Source organism: Erythrolamprus reginae, chromosome 2 (assembly GCF_031021105.1).
Source record: "Erythrolamprus reginae isolate rEryReg1 chromosome 2, rEryReg1.hap1, whole genome shotgun sequence".
NCBI classification, from domain to species: Eukaryota; Metazoa; Chordata; class Lepidosauria; order Squamata; family Dipsadidae; genus Erythrolamprus; species Erythrolamprus reginae.
This window is the reverse complement of record NC_091951.1, coordinates 115,512,518-115,533,956: the sequence shown is the minus strand read 5'-3', so window position 1 is coordinate 115,533,956 and position 21,439 is coordinate 115,512,518. Positions and strand designations below refer to the sequence as shown.

Here is a 21,439-nt window from a genome sequence, read left to right as displayed (position 1 = left end):
GTTGTTTCACATTTGATGCAATACCGCTTTCCTAAAAAGTCTTGTAACTATGAGCCACGAGCTCACTTAGAATAGATGATGTCTTGTTATTAGGGGGTTTCCCCCTTCCTGAAACTATGTCAGCTTTTAAACCCAGTAGAAGGAATTTTCCCTTGATGGGGCTATATTGGAAGTGCTCCAAATAACAAAGGGGGCGGAAAGATTTTATTTTGCTTGAACTGATTTGGCGATTTAATATATTTTCAGAGGGTTCCATTGAAGCATCTTGAGTCACGGAGTGACCAATTTCCATTTGTGGATTAGTGGTCACTGTTTTCTCAACCCTAAAGCCAAAATACTAAATTTCGATGCTCGTTTTGGTTTCCTGCTGTATTATAGATCTTGGCTGGTTCATGACATATGAAATGACACTTCCAAATTCTCGTCAGTATTGTCTCTCTCAGGATTGAAGCTAAACACTGATTTTTAAAAAGAGACAGAAATAACCACACTGATAATGATAGTTAACAGTAATGTTTATCTAATGCTTTAAGGGATTCAAAGTATTCCAGACAGATTATTTCAGCAGGCCTGATAGCAGCAATATAAGATTATTCTCACTTGCTGAAATAACAAAGTGTTTCCCAAGATCCCCTGGTGAGCAGAACTGATTTAGATAATGAACCAATACAAAACATGGCCTTGATCACTCTCATTTCTCTCAATTAATAACTCTTTATTATATGGGTCTATTTAGGTAGTGGAACTAATTCAGGTGCAGAGGTGAACCAAAGCCAAACAAAACAATATAAATTAATACGGAAGTTTGTGCAGTCATCTCCCATCTCCCATAGACTTTGCCTATTTCCTAAATGATTTATCAGCAAGCATCATAGATTGCCACCACATGGCTGTGTTACAAAAATAATGCCTATTGTCATATATTTCCCCATCCTGGGCCCTCTAAGTCAAGGGTCCCCAACCCCCGGTCCATGGCATGCCAGAGGAGACCAGGTTGTTCAGATCCAATAAATCAATAAATCAAAGCCCCATCCATGGAATGCAGGCGCCACATGAAAACATTCCCCCTCTGGTCCATGGGAAAAACTTTCCCCCCTGAACCAGTACCTGGTGCTCAAAAGGCTAGGGACCATTGCTCTCAGTCACTGGACTTTAGTTTCTAAAATTCCTAGATGCATAGTCCACCGGTGGAAGTCTATATTTTCTACTTTTCTTTTTCTGAACCTGATATTTATTAGTTTCAATGGATAATTTTGAGTTCCAATGATTAACCCTAATAATCTTCTACTCTTGAAACATTGTATGCCTCGTTTTCTTTACAATTAAATTAAGTAGCTTTAACTCAGTGATCATTTATTTTTCCTCATAATCAGAACTCTCCAGTTATATTTGCCTGTTTTGCATTTGATTTATTTGTGAGCATAAGAGGATCTATATTTCTAAAGTGAAGGAGTCTTTATCAAAAGGGTTTTTAAAAAAATCAAAGAATTTGTTTAAACCTATCTGCATTTTAAAATCCATAAAAAAGATATATGAGTTCATAAATACCAATCCAGAGTGTCCTGATTTTGCATGGTTGCTGATAACTCTCAAAAGTTATTTATGATAGTATGTTTCAAACATCAATAAACATATAATAAACAAACAAATAAACAAATAAAAGCTATGATTCGAAGAATTTCTCTTTACCAAGATTCTACTGATTTTCTTCTTTTATAGGTTTTAAGAGTTTCAGAAGGTAGGAAATCTGCAGTTAATCACTGTTTCCACCTACTACTTTGAGATATTCATTATCCAAATTGTTCTGTTCTTCTCTGGTACCACACCTCAAACATGCACACATTTAAAAATTGTTTTATTTGGCTTTCTGTTCTCTGGAAATTGTTTTAACAGCAACTTGTCTTTTTTTGTTAGAGATTGGCAAGATCTCATTTGAATTCTTCAGGTGAAAGTTATCTGGCTCTACTGATTAGTTATTGTGCAATGTATTATGTCATTGCTACTTGGCATGCATGTTCAGATGTTATCCCTCCTCAAATAACCATACAGGTATAACCATTTTCTCCAACCAAGTATTTTTCACAGCAAAAATAGATGAGGAAAACCCATTTTGCTTCTCTGCTGTCTTCTTGTCTTCTTTAAGCTAGAAATCTTGTTTCTTCAATGGTGACTTCCAACTTCTGTTATCCTGTAAAGGGAAGTAATGTTGCCAGAGATTCTCCTCTGGGTGTTTTCTTCATATTCGCAACATATCTAGGTTTAAAGGGAAGCCACCTCGTCTTCCTTTATTCTAAAATATAACCATGCAGGTTTCATTTATACTTTTCATCTTCACGGATTTAAACAGTTTGTTCCAATCTTTCTGACAGAAGTTTGACTACTCACTTAGTTTTTTTGCCATTAAGAATCACAGGTGTGTACCCTAGGATGGAGCATAGAAAACTGGGACTTTAGAAAGTATAGGCTTAATATTTCCTCTTTGTACCTCAAGTTGTTTTCTAGTTTTGATAGCTATGTTAGCTAAGAAAGAAGATTAAGACAATGCCAGCAGCAATAGAGATATTACAAGAAGTTCTCTGGATGTTAAGGTTGTACCACCTAATTCTTCTGGTTTCAACCTACCGGTATATGTGTCTTTATTTTTTATTAAGGCCTCAAGCAAATTTTTACCCAAATAAAGATCTATTGCAATGGTTCATTAATTTGCAACAAAACCTCTCTTGTATCATCCTTGTTTGGTATAGGTATATTTGTTATCTTTTCTAACATTTGGGAAATTTGGATTTATACCATATTTATTAGTGTGCAACTGTTTTCCCTCCTGCTTTACTGCTTCTTCTATTTCACTTTCCAGGGGATTTAGTTTTTGAATATTTGCTTTCTACACAAATGTTTGTTATTTTTTAAGCACCTTTGTAAAATATTTCATTATAGAACTTCCACTTTTTTTAGACTTCTTTGCCTATATTAGATTGCTTGAATAATGGCTATGTATATTTTGAGGGTTAATTCTGATGATTTTTTTTTGCTTGTTTTTTCATGACACATTATTTTATTGGGTGACATTCTTGATTGAGATAGCTTTACTTGTCCTTTCTTGCTTGGAACTGAAAATCTGCATTCAGTCACGTTTGTTGTTATCCAAGACTTTCATTCTCCATCTTCAACCTGTTCTGTCGGGCTCTCTGGTAGAATCCTCCCAAAAATTCACAGGTACAAATTTCAGACACACACACATTTGAAAATTCAAAACAATGTTCTTTATAATGAAAATTCACTTAAACTAAGCCCTCTTTTGGTATAGCAAAGAGCACTAGTCTCCAAACAAACTGGTAATTTATACAAGTCCCTTATCAGTCCTGCGATACTTAGCTTGCAGCTGTGAGGCAATTCAAAGTCCTTCTTCTTTCACAAAGTGAAACACACTTTGCTCTGGTTTAGTTTCAAAGCAGGGAAAAATCAGCACACAAAAAGTCAAAGTCAGTAACGCAGTCATGAAACACAACGATCAGATAATCCTCCACAATGGCCAAATCCACAGGCTGCTCTTTATAGCAGCCTCACTAATTACCACAGACCCACCCAACCACAGGTGGCCTCATTTTCTTTGATAATAATCTCTCAGTTGTTGTTACCTATGCATCGCTCTCCGCATGTGTGGCTGTATCATTAACTGTTGTTCTGAATCCAAGGAGGAGCTAGATAATTGATCTCCTTCTGAGCTGTCTGCCACACTCTCCCTCTCCCTGTCACTCATGTCTTCTTGGTCAGATGAGCCTTCATCATCAGATTCCACCGGGGGCAAAACAGGTCTGCAGCATGTGGATGTCTCCCCCACATCCACAGTCCTTGGGGCAGGAGCTGGGCCAGAGCTAACCACAACACAACCTAGCTATTTTGGTAGCTTACTCTAAAAGCCATTTTAATATGTTCTTAAGATTTTAGGGATATTTTTTCTATTTTGGTTCCCATAACATGTCTCTTGTTTCGTCTTCTTGCTCTTCATGTCTTCTTTCTTATATGTTAAGTACGCTGAATCTGATCCTTATATTAATCCTGTGTCTGCCAACAACATCTGTATGCTGTTTTTAATTTGCTAAATTGAATACATGTACTTGAAATGAATAATTTTACTTTTTTTACCTGGAGGTGCACCTGCACTTCCCCATTTTCCAATTCCTATTTATTATTTATCAAATGTAGATATTTCCCATTTCACTATCCAAGTGACTCTAGGCAGTTTACAGATACAAATAATAAAACCATATAAAGAAATACAATTCAAAAAGAATTAAAACAAAGTGAAAAGACATGCTTAAAGGTTAAAAACAGCAGAAGGAGCACCCTTAAGCCACCACCAATCTCAGGGTTGTGAGCCACTCTTTGACCCCATGCCAGCTGGCAGAATCAGGTCTTCCCTTCCTTCTGGAGGGCCTGATATTTTCAGTTCTAAAGACATGATAGCAATAACACATATACTTATATACCATTTCATAGTGCTTTTACAGCCCTCTCTAAGAGGTTTACAGAGTCAGCATATTTAAAGGAAATAAATTGGACTTGGAATCAAACTGGCATCCGGTGCAGCAGAGGTGTTACTTTCACAATCCTTGGAGACCCAAGACTCCTCATGTAGCCACATTCTGCACCAGCTGCAGTTTCCAAATATTCTTTAAGGACAGCCTCCTTTAGAGCTCATTGCAATAATCCTTAAGGGAGATGACTAGGATATTATGTAGTTAATGTTCCAGTCTATAATCTGTATTTATATTGCTTAAAATAAATATTAATAACAAAAAATAATTCTGTTCACAGAACTCTTAATATTCTGTCTCCTGCATTATAGTATTTGCCCATTGAAATCTTCCTGTAATTCCTTGTTTCTTTTGCATTGTAACTTTCCATTAGTAGTACTGCATGTCTAGGTATTGCATTCAATAACCAGTACACAAGGCTTGCCTACCTCTTAGCCTATTTTTCCCCCATTGTGTTTTGGTGAATACATATCCTTGTGTAATATTCATGTTCACTGAAAATACATTAAATTCAATTGTTATGATTTACAGGATTCTAATGCATAATTATAATTGTCCTTTCCGTTCTGTTGCTACACCATTGCCTTTGATATTTTATTATTATTTCTTACAGTTCCATGCCCTGAATATATCATCTCATTTAAATTTCACTTATTCCAGACCATATAAAATAACTCATTATTTATTTTCTGCATCCAAAACATTGACATATATTCATTCATGGATTTCACATTCTGTGGTTTTATTGCATATGTCCTTGTAAAATGAGAAATCTCTTTCAATACTGACATCATTAGTGCACATTTTTTTTGTGGCTTTGTCCACAGCTGCAGATCTACATCTACTGAAGTTTGATGATCTTGCCCACAATTAAGACATGGTTTCCAGCCTTTTGACCTTGCCACAAGTTTCCACCAGCATTACTTGCAGCATGGTTTTTCCTGTATTTGAGATAGCTGAGCAATGTCTTATAAATAAACACTTGATTCTTAACAAGATATCCACTAGATGCTTCCATCCCAATATAATTAAGTACAGCTCCGAGGTCTTGGATTAGAGTTTTCAAATCTTGGCAGCTTTCAAATGGATGGACTTCAGATCCATAAATTCTCAATGGAAGTGATGATGGCTAGGAAATTCTGGCATGAAATTTCCTCCTAGGTGAAAGGTTTCAAATGGGATAGTGATCAAAATCCTCAAAAACTGATTAATAATTAGAGCAGATACTAATACTTTCTCAGAATTTCACAGTATTTCATGCTTACCTTTGCTAGGTATAGTTTGTTGCAATCCATTATCTGTTTCATGAGTAGAAAAAGTATAAATCATATATTTTTACATTTTTGATGTGGAGGCGTCTATAAAGTAAAAAATGTGCTATACTGTCCTGGATTCGGTTGAATTTTGCAGAAGCATTCCCAATCCAGTCCTCCGATTACTTGCCACTTCATGTTTCCCTGTGATGTAATGCTAAATTATTTTTGCCAGCTTTGCATCCCACACACAGATCTTGGCTAATAACTAAAGACGCATGTATTTGTTTGGCATTTTGCTAAGAGTACGCTGGGAATGTGCTTGGATTTGGGATGGGGGGGGGCTGTTTACAATAAAACCCAAGATATTTTAGCCCTTTTTAGAAAGGGAAAAAAGTCAATTTGTGCAAAGCTAAACAATGTCTTTCACTATTGAAATGTAATCTTCTCTAACCATTTGGAGTATGGATGGAATAGAGAAAATTTGTAAGTGTCATTTAAGTAAGAGAACAAGTTATAAGATTGGTGCCATTTCAGTACTAACTCAAGAGCATCAACTAAGAAATGGCTTTGTGTTTCTGTCAAGTGGGATTTGAAATGTTCTTTATTTAGATCTTAATTTCTAATAGTGCAAAGAAGAGAAAGTCTGTGCATAGATGATAGTAATATTTGTCTGGATTTTTAGGGGTATTATTAGTTTTGCATTGCTTGTTTGTACCCAAATAACTAGACTAGATGAACCCCTTGATGCATGGGAGAAGGATTGTATCAAACATCTCTACCTGATTGTTTGGCTCGACCAAGAATGAAAGCCTACTTCTCTAGCCATATTTCAAAGCCAAACATATAGTCATTACAGGTAGCTTTTGAGCATGGCTGGTGGAGTTCTAGAGAAACTCTAAAGAAACTCTAGAGAACACTCTTCTCTATTCAAAATTCTAGACAAAAGCCCATGAGTTTTAAAAAAAAAGTTTTCCTTTCCCCAACATACAAGTTCCCAACTTTAGCCAGCTAGGAGTCCAGGAAAAAAAGAAAGTATGCAGGAAAAGTGACATGGGTGTAGATGCTTTATAGCCTCTTTCTTCCTGCTCCCAGGCAGAGCCAACCTGTCTGCCCTTTCCAGTCATGTGGATTTAGACAGCCCTATACGTCGGCGCTCTCTGCTGGGGCTACTTTCTCCAGGTAAGTATAAGCTGTCTGAGCCAGGACACGTTCGCTCTGCTTCTGTTGCAATCAAGCCATGAAAGTTTGCAGGGTTTACAGAGAAGCTCTCATGTCCAAGTGGCAGCAAAAGGGAAGGAGTTCTCTTATTTTAAACAGACAGATTATTTTTTTCCAGACCCAAAATAAATAAATAATTTGACGATCTTCCAGAGGAGAAGCACAGTTTGGCTGGGGTCAACAATAGTAGGAGAGTAGAGAGAGAGAACCTTCACAAGATGTTGCAAAGCCAAAGAACATATCTCTTTTTGTCATGTTTCTAAGAATGGAAAAGGAGAGCCGAAAATGCTCTAATGTGGGTTTTTTTAATCGTCCGCAGTTATTTAAGCTCTATCAAAAATGCCTCTTGCTCTATATCAGGTCTCTACCCTCAGTCCTCTTTTCAGATTTTGAAGCTGGGCAGAATTTGCAAGGGCTCTTTTCTAAGGACTTTGGTAGAATGACAATACACGTCCTTACTAGTGATTCTTTTTTGCTCTGAGTTCTCAAAAAACCAAGCAAAGCAATATCTTGTTGGCTACCATTTTAAAAAAAATTGTCTGCCTGGTGTAGCTTCGAGAAATAATGGACGTCCTTACAACTTTGTTCAATTAGTAGCCTTTAGCAGAAATAGAAATCAGGTAAAAAAAACTGATGCATGCAAGCTATCAGGTTCTCTTCCTTTTGCGCTGCATTGGTTGAGCCCATGTTTTGCTTTTTCTCAATTCACTTTTGCTCTGCTGAGTTACAGAGGGTTTACCCTTTTCTCCTCATTCCACCAATATCTTAGTGGCCACCAGCTGGTATCAAATACTAGCTTTGCTTCTATGGGAGGGTGTGGCGATTTGCAACAGCGGAGGATTGCAAATGCAAGGGTGAGTGTGCCATCATACCAAACACATACCTAGGCCGTTTCTGTTTCTCCAGCAACTTCTGAGTGGTATGCAGACTTCTCATACAAAACTTCAAAAATGCAACGACTTCAGAAGCGAATATGCCATTGGCTTTCCTGCAAATCATCACAAAATAATTTGATCAATTGGCTGGGCTTTGTTCCACTTGGTTGTAAATTTGGGGGAGCTAATCGGAATGACCTGGATGCCAAATTTATTTTCTCTTTACTCCTGAGAAGGTCCAGCTGGAATATACATTAACCTACAGGGAATGTATGTGCAAGCACCATTCATTGCATTTCTCCTCTGGCTTCTGCTTTGTATTGTCCTAATAAGCCTCTTGATGAAGACATTCTGGGAGTCATAATGGGGAAAGGCACATCATTATTTTTACTATTATAGTATTATTATGCCATTACCTTAATGTTTACTCTGCCTCCGGCACCTTTGCCTGTCTAAGTATCTTAATATTTAAGATAAATGAATGACAGACCTCCTAGTTATCTGGTAGTTTCATTCTTTGCCATAGCAGCATTCCCATTAAGAGCAGAGAATGAGGCAGACTTTTCAGACAAGAACGCACACCTTGACAGATAATGATCACGCTTTAAGCTATGCCAGTAGATTAATATCAAGCATCATTTCTTTTTGTGCCAACAGAGCTAATGAACAGTTGGTTGTCTCCCATGGGCAAATCTGCTGTCTCAAGTTTTAGTCATGATGCTCAGTAAATTGACAGCATCTTTCTATAATGCGGAAAGTACTTTTCAGAACTGGTGAAGAATGTGCAAACAATTCACCTACAATCTCTTTTAGGAAAACTGCAGGAATGTGGCCCCATTTTCTAATATCTCTTTGTGTTCAGAATTACTAAAGAAAGGGCAAGGGCTATTCAATATTTATATAGCACTAAAGCCACAGCCTCAGATGCAGATTGTAGGAAGTTAGCCTAAGAAAATCTTGGCAAAGGATTGATATATGATTCTAGGTCCTCATCTAAAAGGGGCTTAGTCACCCAGCAGCCTAGTTTCCTTGGCAAGAACAACTAATTATTGCAAAGAACTGAAGCCAGAAAATCAGCATAAAATTTTCCCCACCCCTTTTTTATTTCTCTTAGAACTTAAACCTGAGGTAAGGAACTGTTAAACGCAGCTCTTTAATCAAACAGTAAATTAAGTCTTGCAGTCTTTATTTAACTACAGGCATTGTAGGAATAAAATACCAAGTTGGAGTTGGCGCTGCCTGACTCAGCATTGCCATAAGCTTTATACCAAGAGCTGTGTCAAAAGTGTTCTTGGGTGTTCTGCATCCAGGAAGAATGCTTCCCTTACAGAATTTCAGGATAACCAAAGATGATGGCAGCAGATGAGAGGTTGTCATTTTGACACGTTAACATTTGTGTTAGTTTGCCCCAACAGCCAATGTAAGGGAAACAACATCAAGCTAGAAAGGGCCACCTAGTGAGCCCCTAGTGAGCCCACCTAGTGGGCCCCTTGTATTATGATAGTTGAAAACCAAATTCTGTGTAGATTAGCCCTTGGCTGCTATTGTTGCATTTCTCAGTCTAATTCAGAATACAGCAGCTGAGTGCCCAAGCAATCCATTATGTTGCAGTTCCAGAAGACTTTAGAAAACCAGGTTTCAGTTTATATTGTGCTTATGTCTCTGCAAATGTCAAACTACATGGAAGTCAGCAAACTTTGCTGTTATACCAATGTCCACACACAGTTCTATGAAACAGTCACTCTCCACATCTAGAAATGAATCCAACTACTGTACAAATCCCATTCTAATGTGATAAATTAGAAGTCCAGGCAATAACAAATCTGTGTTATATTTGCAGGATTACACATCCTTTGGTGCTTAGCTCTGGAATGCATGGACCAGGCCTCCCACACCCAGGCCTCACATCTCCATCTGGGAAACAAGAAATGGATCATTACGACCGAAGCATGTAAGTAGCCAAGAACTGGGATGAAGACTAATAGGTACTGTGCCATTTATTTATATGTTACATTTTTATGCTGCTGAATCTTCAAGACTTACAGCAACATAGTAAGACACAATAAACTTTCCACCAGAAAAAAAATGTAGTACAATGCACAACAAAGACAGAATGACGTAGTTTTCAATTTACAGATCAGTCACTGTTTTAAAGTTACAGGGGTGCTGAATGTATGGTATTTATGAACAGTATCAAAATTGTAGACATTGAAGACCTCCTATGGACATCTTTGGAAATCTGGCCACATTTATGATTACAGGGACACTTCCCCCAACTTACCTTTTTTCCATCCTCACATTTCGGCTCTTTTGGTTGTCCTGCACAGCAGCATTCCTTGGTGGTGGTGGCAACACTGGGGGCTGAAGTAGAGGCCTGAGGCATTTAGCAATTTCAGTCAGCTGCCCCCAACTCCTATCTGCTACTTCAGTTCAAGCCTACAACCAGTGGCACAGCTCAAAGCTCTTGCCACCCCACAGTCCACAGGTTCTGCCACATCTAATTGATCATCACCATCTTTCTCCTCCTGCTAAGCGGATGTGCCAAACCTATGTGAAGCAGCATTTGACCCTCCTAGGCCTTCTTCCAAGTCTACTCACACTATCCTTCAAAAAGTGCATGCTGTTTTTATGGTGCTTCAGGATGCCTCAGAGGCTTTTCAAGAACGATGGAAATGATTTGGAGAACAGCAGACTTGAGGAGTGTCTGTGAAGTTAGTTGGGGGAAAGATCAAAAGCAACGTGAGAAAATATTATTTTACTGAAAGAGTAGTAGATCCTTGGAACAAACTTCCAGCAGACGTGGTTGGTAAATCCACAGTAACTGAATTTAAACCTGCCTGGGATAAACATATATCCATCCTAAGATAAAATACAGAAAATAGTATAAGGGCAGACTAGATGGACCATGAGGTCTTTTTCTGCCGTCAGTCTTCTATGTTTCTATGTCTCCTTCTCATGAATTTGAGATGGTCACAGAAGCCTGGAACCGTGCATGTTATTTGGAGAGTGGCACAAGTGACTTCTGTAAGAAGTCCTTCAAACCTGGCTGGGCATGACTAGTTAGGGAGGAAGACGGCAAAAGTCATCTGAGGGTAGTGATCACAGGGCAGCAGGAGTGACAGAAGTGACAGAATGCAAAGTGGCCATAAGGGCAGAGAGGTGGGGGTGATAAGTTGATGGGGGAGTAGAAGAGGAGGCAGGTCCAAACTTAAGGGATTGTGAGGGACCAAGCTGGGAATGGCTTGGGTTAGTTGGTAATAATGGCAATGGGGAGTGCCAGGATTCCTGTTGCTAAATGTCACATCAGGCTTTATGACCACATCATTTATCAATGGAAATTCTGACCCTAATTACCACTGTAACTCAAGAACTACATATAATTAATAATTATTATTGTTAGTTTGTTAGTTTGTTGGTTAGTTACTTAGTTAGTTAGTTAGTTAGTTAGTTAGTTAGTTAGTTAGTTAGTTAGTTAGTTAGTTAGTTAGTTTGTTTGGATTGTTTGATTGTTTGATTGTTTGTTTGATTGTTTGATTGTTTGTTTGTTTGATTGATTGATTGATTGATTGATTGATTGATTGATTTCTATGCCGCCCAATGCCAAAGGACACAGAAATATCCAAGTAATAATAATTTATAGCCATCCATAAAGATCCTCCAGAAAAGTTCAGTCTGTAAAAGTCTCTGGAAGGCTGTCACAGAAGTGGGGGGCAGACATGATAGAAATTCAGTGCTTTTGGACTGCTGCCCACCTCGCTTCACAGAAATGGGTTATCATAAACTGTTCCTCCTAAGGGAACTTCTTCAGGTGGGAGGAAGATCTGGCAGGAGTAGGTGGTCTAATACATTCTCCTGGCATACTCCCTTACCAGTTCCATCTCTTGGAAGAGGAGCTGCTTCTTCTCATTTGCAAAGCCATTGTCCACAAGCCTCATTTTCAGGGTTGCAGATTGGAAGATTGCAGTCTTGTTTGTTACTCATCAGACATAATCAGGCACACATCTGGGGTAGCAGTTCAAAAATAACATCTTCTGTCCTGGTGGTTCCTACATAGATATTTCATATATCAGATTGACAGAGCAAATGAATTGAATTGGACCAATAGGATGCTTTGTAGGATATTTTGGACCATAAAGACCAAAACTATATCTCCAGTGATAAATGTCTTGGGATTGGCTACCATTAGAAAATATACTTTGCTCTTTTAATGTTTATTCTTTAGCTTGTCTGTTTTTATTCCTTCATTGTCAATCCTTGTTTTTTATTATTTTCTAAGAGGCTGCAGTACTAGGGTAAGACCTTACATTATCAGTGGTTTCTTTTCTCTTTCATATAAGGAAATCACAATCAGAACCAAAGAGAGAAAAGGAAGCTAAGAAGCCTACCATCAAGAAGCCTTTGAATGCTTTTATGTTGTACATGAAAGAAATGCGGGCAAAGGTCATTGCTGAATGCACCTTGAAGGAAAGTGCTGCAATCAACCAAATCTTAGGAAGACGGGTAAGAGCACAAGTGGTTTGTCTTGTTTTGATTGATTGATATAAAGGCATTAGGAAAGTCAGCTGAGGATAGCATGGCCAGTGAGCAAAGGGCAGCAGGACTGACAGAGGTGAACCTTAGGAAAAGTTTATGATGAATGAGTTGTTTGATTTTTCAGAAATTCTGGATTTTAGTTGCAAACATTTTTCTCCTGTATAGGTGAATAGTCTAGTTGTATAGTGGCCTGGTTAATGTGCAGTTTGCACTATGTCAAGCCAACCCACTTTTCCAGAACCGAGATCTCCATGGGTTCGGTTTTGCTGCACCTTCTCCATATTTTGATTTTGATGGTCTCTGCATCTGTTTCAGTGCAAAATTTATAATAAAACTTCTGCACTGCTGCAGCATGGATAGCTTAAGAAAATACATTTTTCTTCCCTTTTTTCCAATTTGTTTTTTAAAAAATTGTATATAAGTCCCTGCATCAGCAGATCATGAAGTAGATTTCATTATCTGGGACTTTCAAAAGTCCAATTGCCTTTCCTTATATCATATATCATATATATTCTCTCCTTATCTATCTATCTATCTCTCTTATCTCTATCTATCTATCTATCTATCTATCTATCTATCTATATATATATATATATATATATGTATAGACCCTGTTTCCCCGATAGTAAGACACCCCCGATTGTAAGACGTATCGGGGGTTTCAGGGGGGTCGGCTAATATAAGCCGTACCCCGAAAGTAAGACATATGTCTTACTTTCGGGGAAACACGGGGGGTATTGCCGCCTCTCTCTCATCTAGCTGCGCGCCGCCTCCTGCCCACGTCCACACCGTCCCCCTCTCCATATGTCGCCGCGCCGTCCCCTGCACTTGTCACTGCCGCCTCTGCAAATTTACTCGGGCACGTCCCTACTCCAAAGAAACCTCCCCCCCCCCCGCCTGTCACAGAAGGTAAAATGCATATACACTAAAAAAACACATTTTACACAGTTTTTTTAGCTGTCAGTGCCCCTTTAACAATAGGGTTACATTTTGTGTCGAATCACCCTGGTATATTAAAGGAACATCACAGCTCCATTCTCTCCCTCCCATCTACTTCTCTTCTTTTTCACTTTCTATCTTTCTATCTTTATATATATTACTTAATGTCTATTCTCTTCCATATGTATTGTATATTGGACAAAGAATAAATAAAAAAATAAAATAAAAAATAAAATGTCAGGAAACTCAAATTGATTATTTGTAGAACACTTTCTAGATATAAAACATTATCCCTCCAACAAAATACAGATCCACACAATACTGTGAGGCAGGTGCCAACTATTGTCATTTTGGAGAGGGGATATAACATGAGAAGTGACCTACCAAAGGCTGCTCAACTAATTTATTATAGCTGAGGAAGTTTTTTCATTTTGGATTTCAAAGACCGCTGATCTCTGTAATTTCCTTTTTTGGCAATTGTATCATTTCCTTTTTCTCATCAAGGCATAAATTTGTTAGGTATATAACTTTCACTTTTATCCCAAATTCTGATCTTGATTCTAGCTAATAAAGACTTAAAGCAGATATATATGTGTTTATTCATTTTTTAAAAAAGTAAAAACAATGTGTTGAGAATTCAGTCAAAATCTTCTAATCTTAAATTGTGGGGGGTGGGGTTGAACAATGTACAGGGATTCTATTTACTTATAGAATAAGAAGTTGAATTCTTATTTAATAAACTTTTGCTGTTACTTTCTGCACAGAGAAGTTGAGTTTACATAAAAACTGATAAGTATAGGCATATGCAAATGAATAGCAGTGACTGAATTAGTAATTGGGGATTTGAGAAACGAAGAAAATCTAAAATAAAATTGCTATTTCTACAACTTTTTTTCTCGTGTTCTGGTACAGAAAACTCGTAGGTGGAAGGGGGAAATGGAACATTACCTTATCACAAGAGTTGGAACTGTATTGTTTTTGCTGACCTGCAGTCCCCAGAATCCTTCCTACTGGCCATTCTTCAGATTCACAGCTGTGAGATGATGGCTATATAAATCGATATAATTAATAAACAAATGTCTAGAAGTTGTAGTTCGGCAGCATCTGCAAGGTCACAAATTCCTCGTTCTGCTCTTTATGTAGAAGATTCTTCTTTCATGTGTTTATCAAGATCAGATGTGTACAACAGAATGTTTCCAAATACCATGTATAAAGTTAAGGGCTGAATCTTTGTGAATATGTTGATCTTCCTTCCATGCATCTATCGTCTTTCCCCAAAAATAAGACCCTGTCTTATATTTTTTTTGAACCCTGAAATAAGTGCTTGGCCTTATTGCCATGCACTCAAAAGTCTGATTGGGCTTATTATCAGGTGATGTCTCATTTTGGGGGAAACAGGGAATGCAATAAATTAGATGGTAAGAGAATTAACACTATGGGCCCACACTTACAACATGATGTTCAACGTCGACAAGAGCAAAGTCCTTCACCTTGGTAAAAAAAAAACCTAGACACACATACAGCCTGGGAGAAACCCCACTTAGCAGTAGTGACTGCGAAAGAGATCTTGGAGTCTTGGTGGATAATCAGCTAAACATGAGCCAGCAATGTGCAGCAGCGGCCAAAAAATCCAACACTATCCTAAGCTGCATCAACAGGGGGATACACTCCAAGACCAGGGAAGTATTAATACCACTCTACTACGCCCTGGTCAGACCACATCTGGAGTATTGCATCCAGTTCTGGTCACCACACTTCAAAAGAGACATTGAAACTCTGGAGAAGGTGCAGAAAAGAGCAACCAAACTGATTAGGGGACTTGAAACCAAGACTTACGAAGAGAGATTGCGGGAACTGGGCATGGATAGCCTAGAGAAAAGGAGGGCTAGAGAGGACATGATAGCTGTATACAGGTATATGAGGGGTTACCACAGAGAGGAGGGGGCCACTCTATTCTCCAGAGCACCAGAGGGCCGGACGAGGAACAATGGCTAGAAGCTGACCAAGGAGAGATTCAACCTAGAAGTAAGAAAAAACTTCCTGACGGTCAGAGCGATCAACCAGTGGAACAACCTGCCTGTGGAGGTTGTGAACTCCCCAACTCTGGACACTTTCAAGAGGAGATTGGACTGCCACTTGGCTGGGGTGCTTTAGGATTCCTGCTCAGGCAGGGGGTTGGACTTGATGACCTGCATGGTCCCTTTCAACTCTAACAACAAACAAACAAGAAAGAAAGAAAGAAAGAAAGAAAGAAAGAAAGAAAGAAAGAAAGAAAGAAAGAAAGAAAGAAAGAAAGAAAGAAAGAAAGATTTCTAGGTATATTTTAGATTTTGTTTAAGAATGTGGCCAGTTGCTGCTGATGGGAGCTACCAAAACCTACCAACATCAGGCAGCAGTACTCTTTTCTGATCAGGCTGTGAGAGCACTGTAAATTTCTTGGGCACTCATTACTTTTTATGTTTCTTTTCAGTGGCACGCATTGTCACGGGAGGAGCAAGCCAAGTATTATGAACTGGCCCGCAAGGAAAGGCAGCTTCACATGCAGCTCTATCCTGGCTGGTCTGCAAGAGATAATTATGTGAGTATCTGGGATCTGTTGTGGTGGCAGAGTTTGTGTAGGACACTAGCCATTTTTACTTTTAAAATAACTTTGGGCTTTTTCTATCTTTGCCACTAATGGCTTTCAGTTATCTGCCTTAGTAGTTTATAAGTGATGCCAACTCAGTGGGAAACTACGTTGAAGATTGGTTTCAAAAGCTTTAGCTGGATTATCTGAGTCATATATAGTAAAGGTCACATGAAACTGGTAGAAAAAGGCCAAGCAATGTTGATGGCAAGAATACTTTATTTTATATTTTACCCTAAAAACATTCTGATCTTAACAAATAACCTTTTTTAAGATCAATGGGATTCTCTTTTCTGCTGCCCTGCCATCACTTTCTCACAATATATTGCAAGTCATAATTCACACATACACAAGCTCCTACTTTCAGGTGAATCCTTTGCATGGCATGGAAGAGGATTTGGGGTGGGGGGAGAGAATTGACAGCAAATTGTGCTCAAGAATTAGTGGTACCACTGTCCAGGCACTTGGGACATGAGGAAATGTTCTTCCATTGAATTTAGGGTGTTAATTCAATAGGTTATTATAAACCAGAATATTGAGAGTAGATTAAACCCTTCTGTAACTGCCCTTCAGACATTGGTTTCAGCAGGACTTCAATACAACCCCAAAAGAAGTTTAATGTATTTAATGCCATTATCTCTATTTGCCATGAGAGTGGATGATTGTGTTTGTCCACAATTCCTCTGATTGGGTCACAGACCGAAATACAGTGATACCTCATCTTACGAACTTAATTGGTTCTGGGATGAGGTTTGTAAAGTGAAAAGTTTGTAAGACAAAACAATGTTTCCCATAGGAATCATTCGAAAAGCGATTAACACAAGCCCAAAACTCACCCATTTTGCCAGCCGAAGCACCCGTTTTTGGGCTGCTGGGATTCCCCTGAGGCTCCTCTCCATGGGAAACCCCACCTCCGGACTTCCATGTTTTTGTGATTTATTTATTTATTTATTTATTAGATTTGTGATGCTACAGGGGTGCTTCGCTGGCAACAGAAGTCTGGAGGTGGGGTTTCCCAGCAAGGGGAGCCTCAGCAAAATTGCAGCATCGCAAAAACATGGAAGTCCTCGAAACCCCACCTCCAGACTTCCATATTTTTGTGATGCTGCAATTTCGCTGAGGCTCCCCTCGCTGGGAAACCTCACCTCCAGACTTCCATGTTTTTGAGATACTGCGATTTCGCTGAAGCGCCCCTCACTGGGAAACCCCACCTCCAGACTTCCATGTTTTTGAGATACTGCGATTTCGCTGAGGCGCCCCTCGCTGGGAAACCCCACCTCCAGACTTCCATGTTTTTGAGATACTGCGATTTCGCTGAAGCGCCCCTCGCTGGGAAACCCCACCTCCAGACTTCCATGTTTTTGAGATACTGCGATTTCGCTGAAGCGCCCCTCGCTGGGAAACCCCACCTCCAGACTTCCATGTTTTTGAGATACTGCGATTTCGCTGAGGCGCCCCTCGCTGGGAAACCCCACCTCCAGACTTCCATGTTTTTGAGATACTGCGATTTCGCTGAAGCGCCCCTCGCTGGGAAACCTCACCTCCAGACTTCCATGTTTTTGAGATACTGCGATTTCGCTGAAGCGCCCCTCGCTGGGAAACCCCACCTCCAGACTTCCATGTTTTTGAGATACTGCGATTTCGCTGAGGCGCCCCTCACTGGGAAACCCCACCTCCAGACTTCCATGTTTTTGAGATACTGCGATTTCGCTGAGGCGCCCCTCTCTGGGAAACCCCACCTCCAGACTTCCATGTTTTTGTGATGCTGCAATTTCGCTGAAGCGCCCCTCGCTGGGAAACCCCACCTCCAGACTTCCATGTTTTTGAGATACTGCGATTTCGCTGAAGCGCCCCTCGCTGGGAAACCCCACCTCCAGACTTCCATGTTTTTGAGATACTGCGATTTCGCTGAGGCGCCCCTCACTGGGAAACCCCACCTCCAGACTTCCATGTTTTTGAGATACTGCGATTTCGCTGAAGCGCCCCTCGCTGGGAAACCCCACCTCCAGACTTCCATGTTTTTGTGATGCTGCAATTTCGCTGAGGCTCCCCTCACTGGGAAACCCCACCTCTGGACTTCCGTTGCCAACGAAGCACCCATTTTTGCGCTGCTGGGATTCCCCTGCAGCATCGCAAAAACACAGAAGTCCAGAGGTGGTGTTTCCCATGGAGGGGAGCCTCAGGGGAATCCCAGCAGTGCAAAAACGGGTGCTTCGCTGCCAACAGAAGTCCGGAGGCTTGGGTTTGTAAGGTGAAAATAGTTTGGAAGAAGAAGCAAAAAAATCTTAAACCCCGGGTTTGTATCTCGAAAAGTTTGTATGATGAGGGGTTTGTAAGACGAGGTATCACTGTATTGGGAAACGGGTATTCTAAAATATGTGGGATATTTACAGTTGAGGGTTTTATAAATCTATGCTTTTTGTTAGGTTTCTATTTTGTACACTTCATTTTCTTTACTATTTTGGTTTCCTGTTTATTTATTTTGCCGATATATGTGACAGCTCACTGAACCTTATCTTCCTCTTCCCTCCTGCACCCACTTTCCCAGTGTGGTATTTGGGGCCTATTGTTTAAACTATTCCTTCTGGGATCTATTATTTTAACTTTCAATATTTGTTTTCTCTTCGAAACAGCAGACCTGGAAGCATTTTTTTCTTTGCATACTTTTTGCTAGCATAATTTTTTTTCTTTTTTATGCAGCATTTTGACATTCATTGAAATTATTTCTGACTGGGTACTTCAAGACAGAGCCATTGTTCCATCTCTACATATCCTTCATTTTTATATTCTCCACTCTATCCACAAACAGAATAAATAAAGCATAAATATTCTTTTCTTTCTTATATTTACACAAGTTGCTATTTCCAACTTTTGAATGTTGATTAAAACATTCGTGATATTTTCTTACTCCTTCATTTTTTAATTTTACTTGTTTCATTCTATCTCTATCCTTTTTTTACTCGTATTACTTACTTTTCTCACCTCTTTGGTTTTGTTTTCTATGTTATTTCCTTTCCCTGAACTTTCTTCCTTAATAAATCTATACACTTTTTTAAAAAAAACTTCAGATTTTCGCTACTCATTTATCTTCCCTATTTGCCACCTTGTAGTTTCTTCTTTGTAAGAACTGTTACTATCCTTTGCATCGCCTTCCACTTATTTTATTTTTTATGCCTTGGTTTTATACCTCTGTCCATAATTCATGGGTTCTCAAAAGATCTGTATCTCCCCATCCTTCTCTTTGTTTACCCAATGTTCAGAAATTGTATTTCTTTTCCTGAATATTTACCTTTGACTTCTGCTGCAACTTTTCATTCTTCATTCTCCATCTTTTCTCTCTCCCTTTTTTGTTGTTGAGTTTGATGGTTTATGAGTAGAGGACCACAAAACATTCTGCTATGAAATGTTACAATCTCAAAACAGTTTATTTTTCCAAATGTTCTTAAGTTCACCATGTGACATTTTGAATATCCAGGAAACAAATCTGATAGTGACAGTGAGAACAATCAACCAATGGAAGAGCTTGCCTTCGGAAATTGTTCAAGCTTCATCATTGGAGGCTTTCAATAAGAGAATGGACTACCATTTGTCAGAAATGGTGTAGGGTTGCCTGCTTGGCCTTGGGGGGTTGGATTAGATGACCCACAAGGTCCCTTCCAACTCTGTTAATCTGTAATCTGTAAACCTTGAAATAGGCTATTCCAAAAAATGATCTCAATTATCCACAGCCCATTTTCAGATTAGAAAGAATCTGAAATCCTTGAAGCTCCCTATTTCACAGTCAAAACATTCCATTCCAAAATATTTTGGAAATGTGTCTTTATAAACAACCAAAATAAGTGATATCTTTATAGTGGGTTGCACAATTAGACTGGGTTTGGCATTTTTATCCACCTATCGAGTCCTTCCCAAGGATCTGGATAGCCATATGTTCTTGTTTAATAACATTAAAGGAATTGATACAAGATGTAAGCTCTTCCAAGTAAAGCTGTCTTTTGCAATTGACTGGTGGTGATTTTGTCAGTGCTGATGAAGTTCAAGTGATGGTTCAGATGTTTTGGAATTGTGCCCAAGGTGCCTATTACTATTGGTACTATCTTTGCCTTTCTTTTGCCATATCCTTATGACTTCCTACATAGGTCTTTGTAACTTGTGATTTCTCTCCAGTTCTTTCTCTTCCATTCTCTGCTTCCATGTATTGCAATGTCTACCATGCAGATTTTTTAGTCTTTCCTATCAATTGTTTAGTCTGGAATGCTGTGTGACAAATGCTTGTCTGTTTAAATTCTGAAGTTCCAGAGGACTTTAGCTTCTTCATTTGCTATGAATTTGCCTGCTTTGTTGTCCCATCAGTTCTTGTTTGCAGGCAAGTGATATTTCTTGCAGAAATTCCAATGCACCATTGTTGCTACTTTGTCACCCCATTGTTTGTGGTCAGTCTTCACAGTCTTCTTGAAGCAGCCAACAGCATTTGTTCTCCATTGCTGTATTCTCCATTCTAGCTTTTGGTCTTAAATTGTGATCTTGTACAACCAGAATTAGACCCTCTGTATCTTTTATCAACTTTTCTGCTCTTAGCCATTTACCTGGTCATGTTGTTATCTGCTTTTCCTGCTACTTTTTTGTGTCCTGGTCATGTAATACTTTGCCTTGCTATGTCTCTTTTCTACTTTTTATTTGATTTTTCTTGTAGGCCAGTTTGCCATCTTTGGTATTTAGTAAGCCTTCGTTGTATACTAGCTCCTGTGCCTCTGTTTCACTGTCTTTCCAATATTCTTCCTATGCCCCTTCCCTCTTTTTCAACTGCCTGTGTCCTTGAAACATTTCATACCCACCTATGCTCCTTGGTAATAGGCAGCCATGGAATGTTGCAAGGACACCAAACAGTTGGAAAAGAGAAGATGAGCTTTGGAAGACTATATGAAGGACAGAAAATAAAATATTATTCAGTGCTCCTTCACTTAAATGGAATTGGACATAAAAAGGCTAAATTTCTCCTGACAGGATTCCCCCAAGAATATTCAAACTATGTAAGTGACAATAAAGACTAGATCCTTTTTTTGGAGTTAAGCAAGTTTAGGTGTGATGCCTGTCTAAGTTACTTAATTCTTGGGGGCAGGGGCAAACACTTGCTTTAAGCTGGATCTCCACAAAATATAATACCTTGCCTTAAAATTGTGTAAGGATTTAATTTTTTAACATCACTTTATTCATTCATTTATTGCTGTCATCAAAATATTGTTTCTTCCTCATTCTGACAATATAAAATTGGTTTATTTATTTTATTTTTTATTTTATTTTATTTTATTTATTGGATTTGTATGCCGCCCCTCTCCGGAGACTCAGGGTGGCTAACAGCAATAATAAGACAGCGTACAATAATAATCCAATACTAAAAACGATTAAAAACCCATTAATATAAAAACCAAACATACATACAGACATACCATGCATAAA

The 21,439-nt window shown here is 38.9% G+C and overlaps 1 protein-coding gene across 14 annotated transcripts in view; it reads left to right on the top strand.

The window, feature by feature from the left end:
* Positions 1-21,439, top strand: part of TCF7 (transcription factor 7) — a 152,454-nt gene that overhangs the window by 108,446 nt on the left and 22,569 nt on the right. For 8 of the 14 annotated variants that reach the window (XM_070739248.1, XM_070739252.1, XM_070739244.1 and 5 more), the window contains exons 6-9: positions 6,884-6,970; positions 9,725-9,835; positions 12,222-12,384; positions 15,827-15,934. In XM_070739248.1, the coding sequence (XP_070595349.1) occupies positions 6,884-6,970; positions 9,725-9,835; positions 12,222-12,384; positions 15,827-15,934 (469 nt within the window). The remainder of the gene's footprint in view (positions 1-6,883; positions 6,971-9,724; positions 9,836-12,221; positions 12,385-15,826; positions 15,935-21,439) is intronic. The other 6 variants (XM_070739245.1, XM_070739249.1, XM_070739255.1 and 3 more) reach the window with 1 other exon arrangement.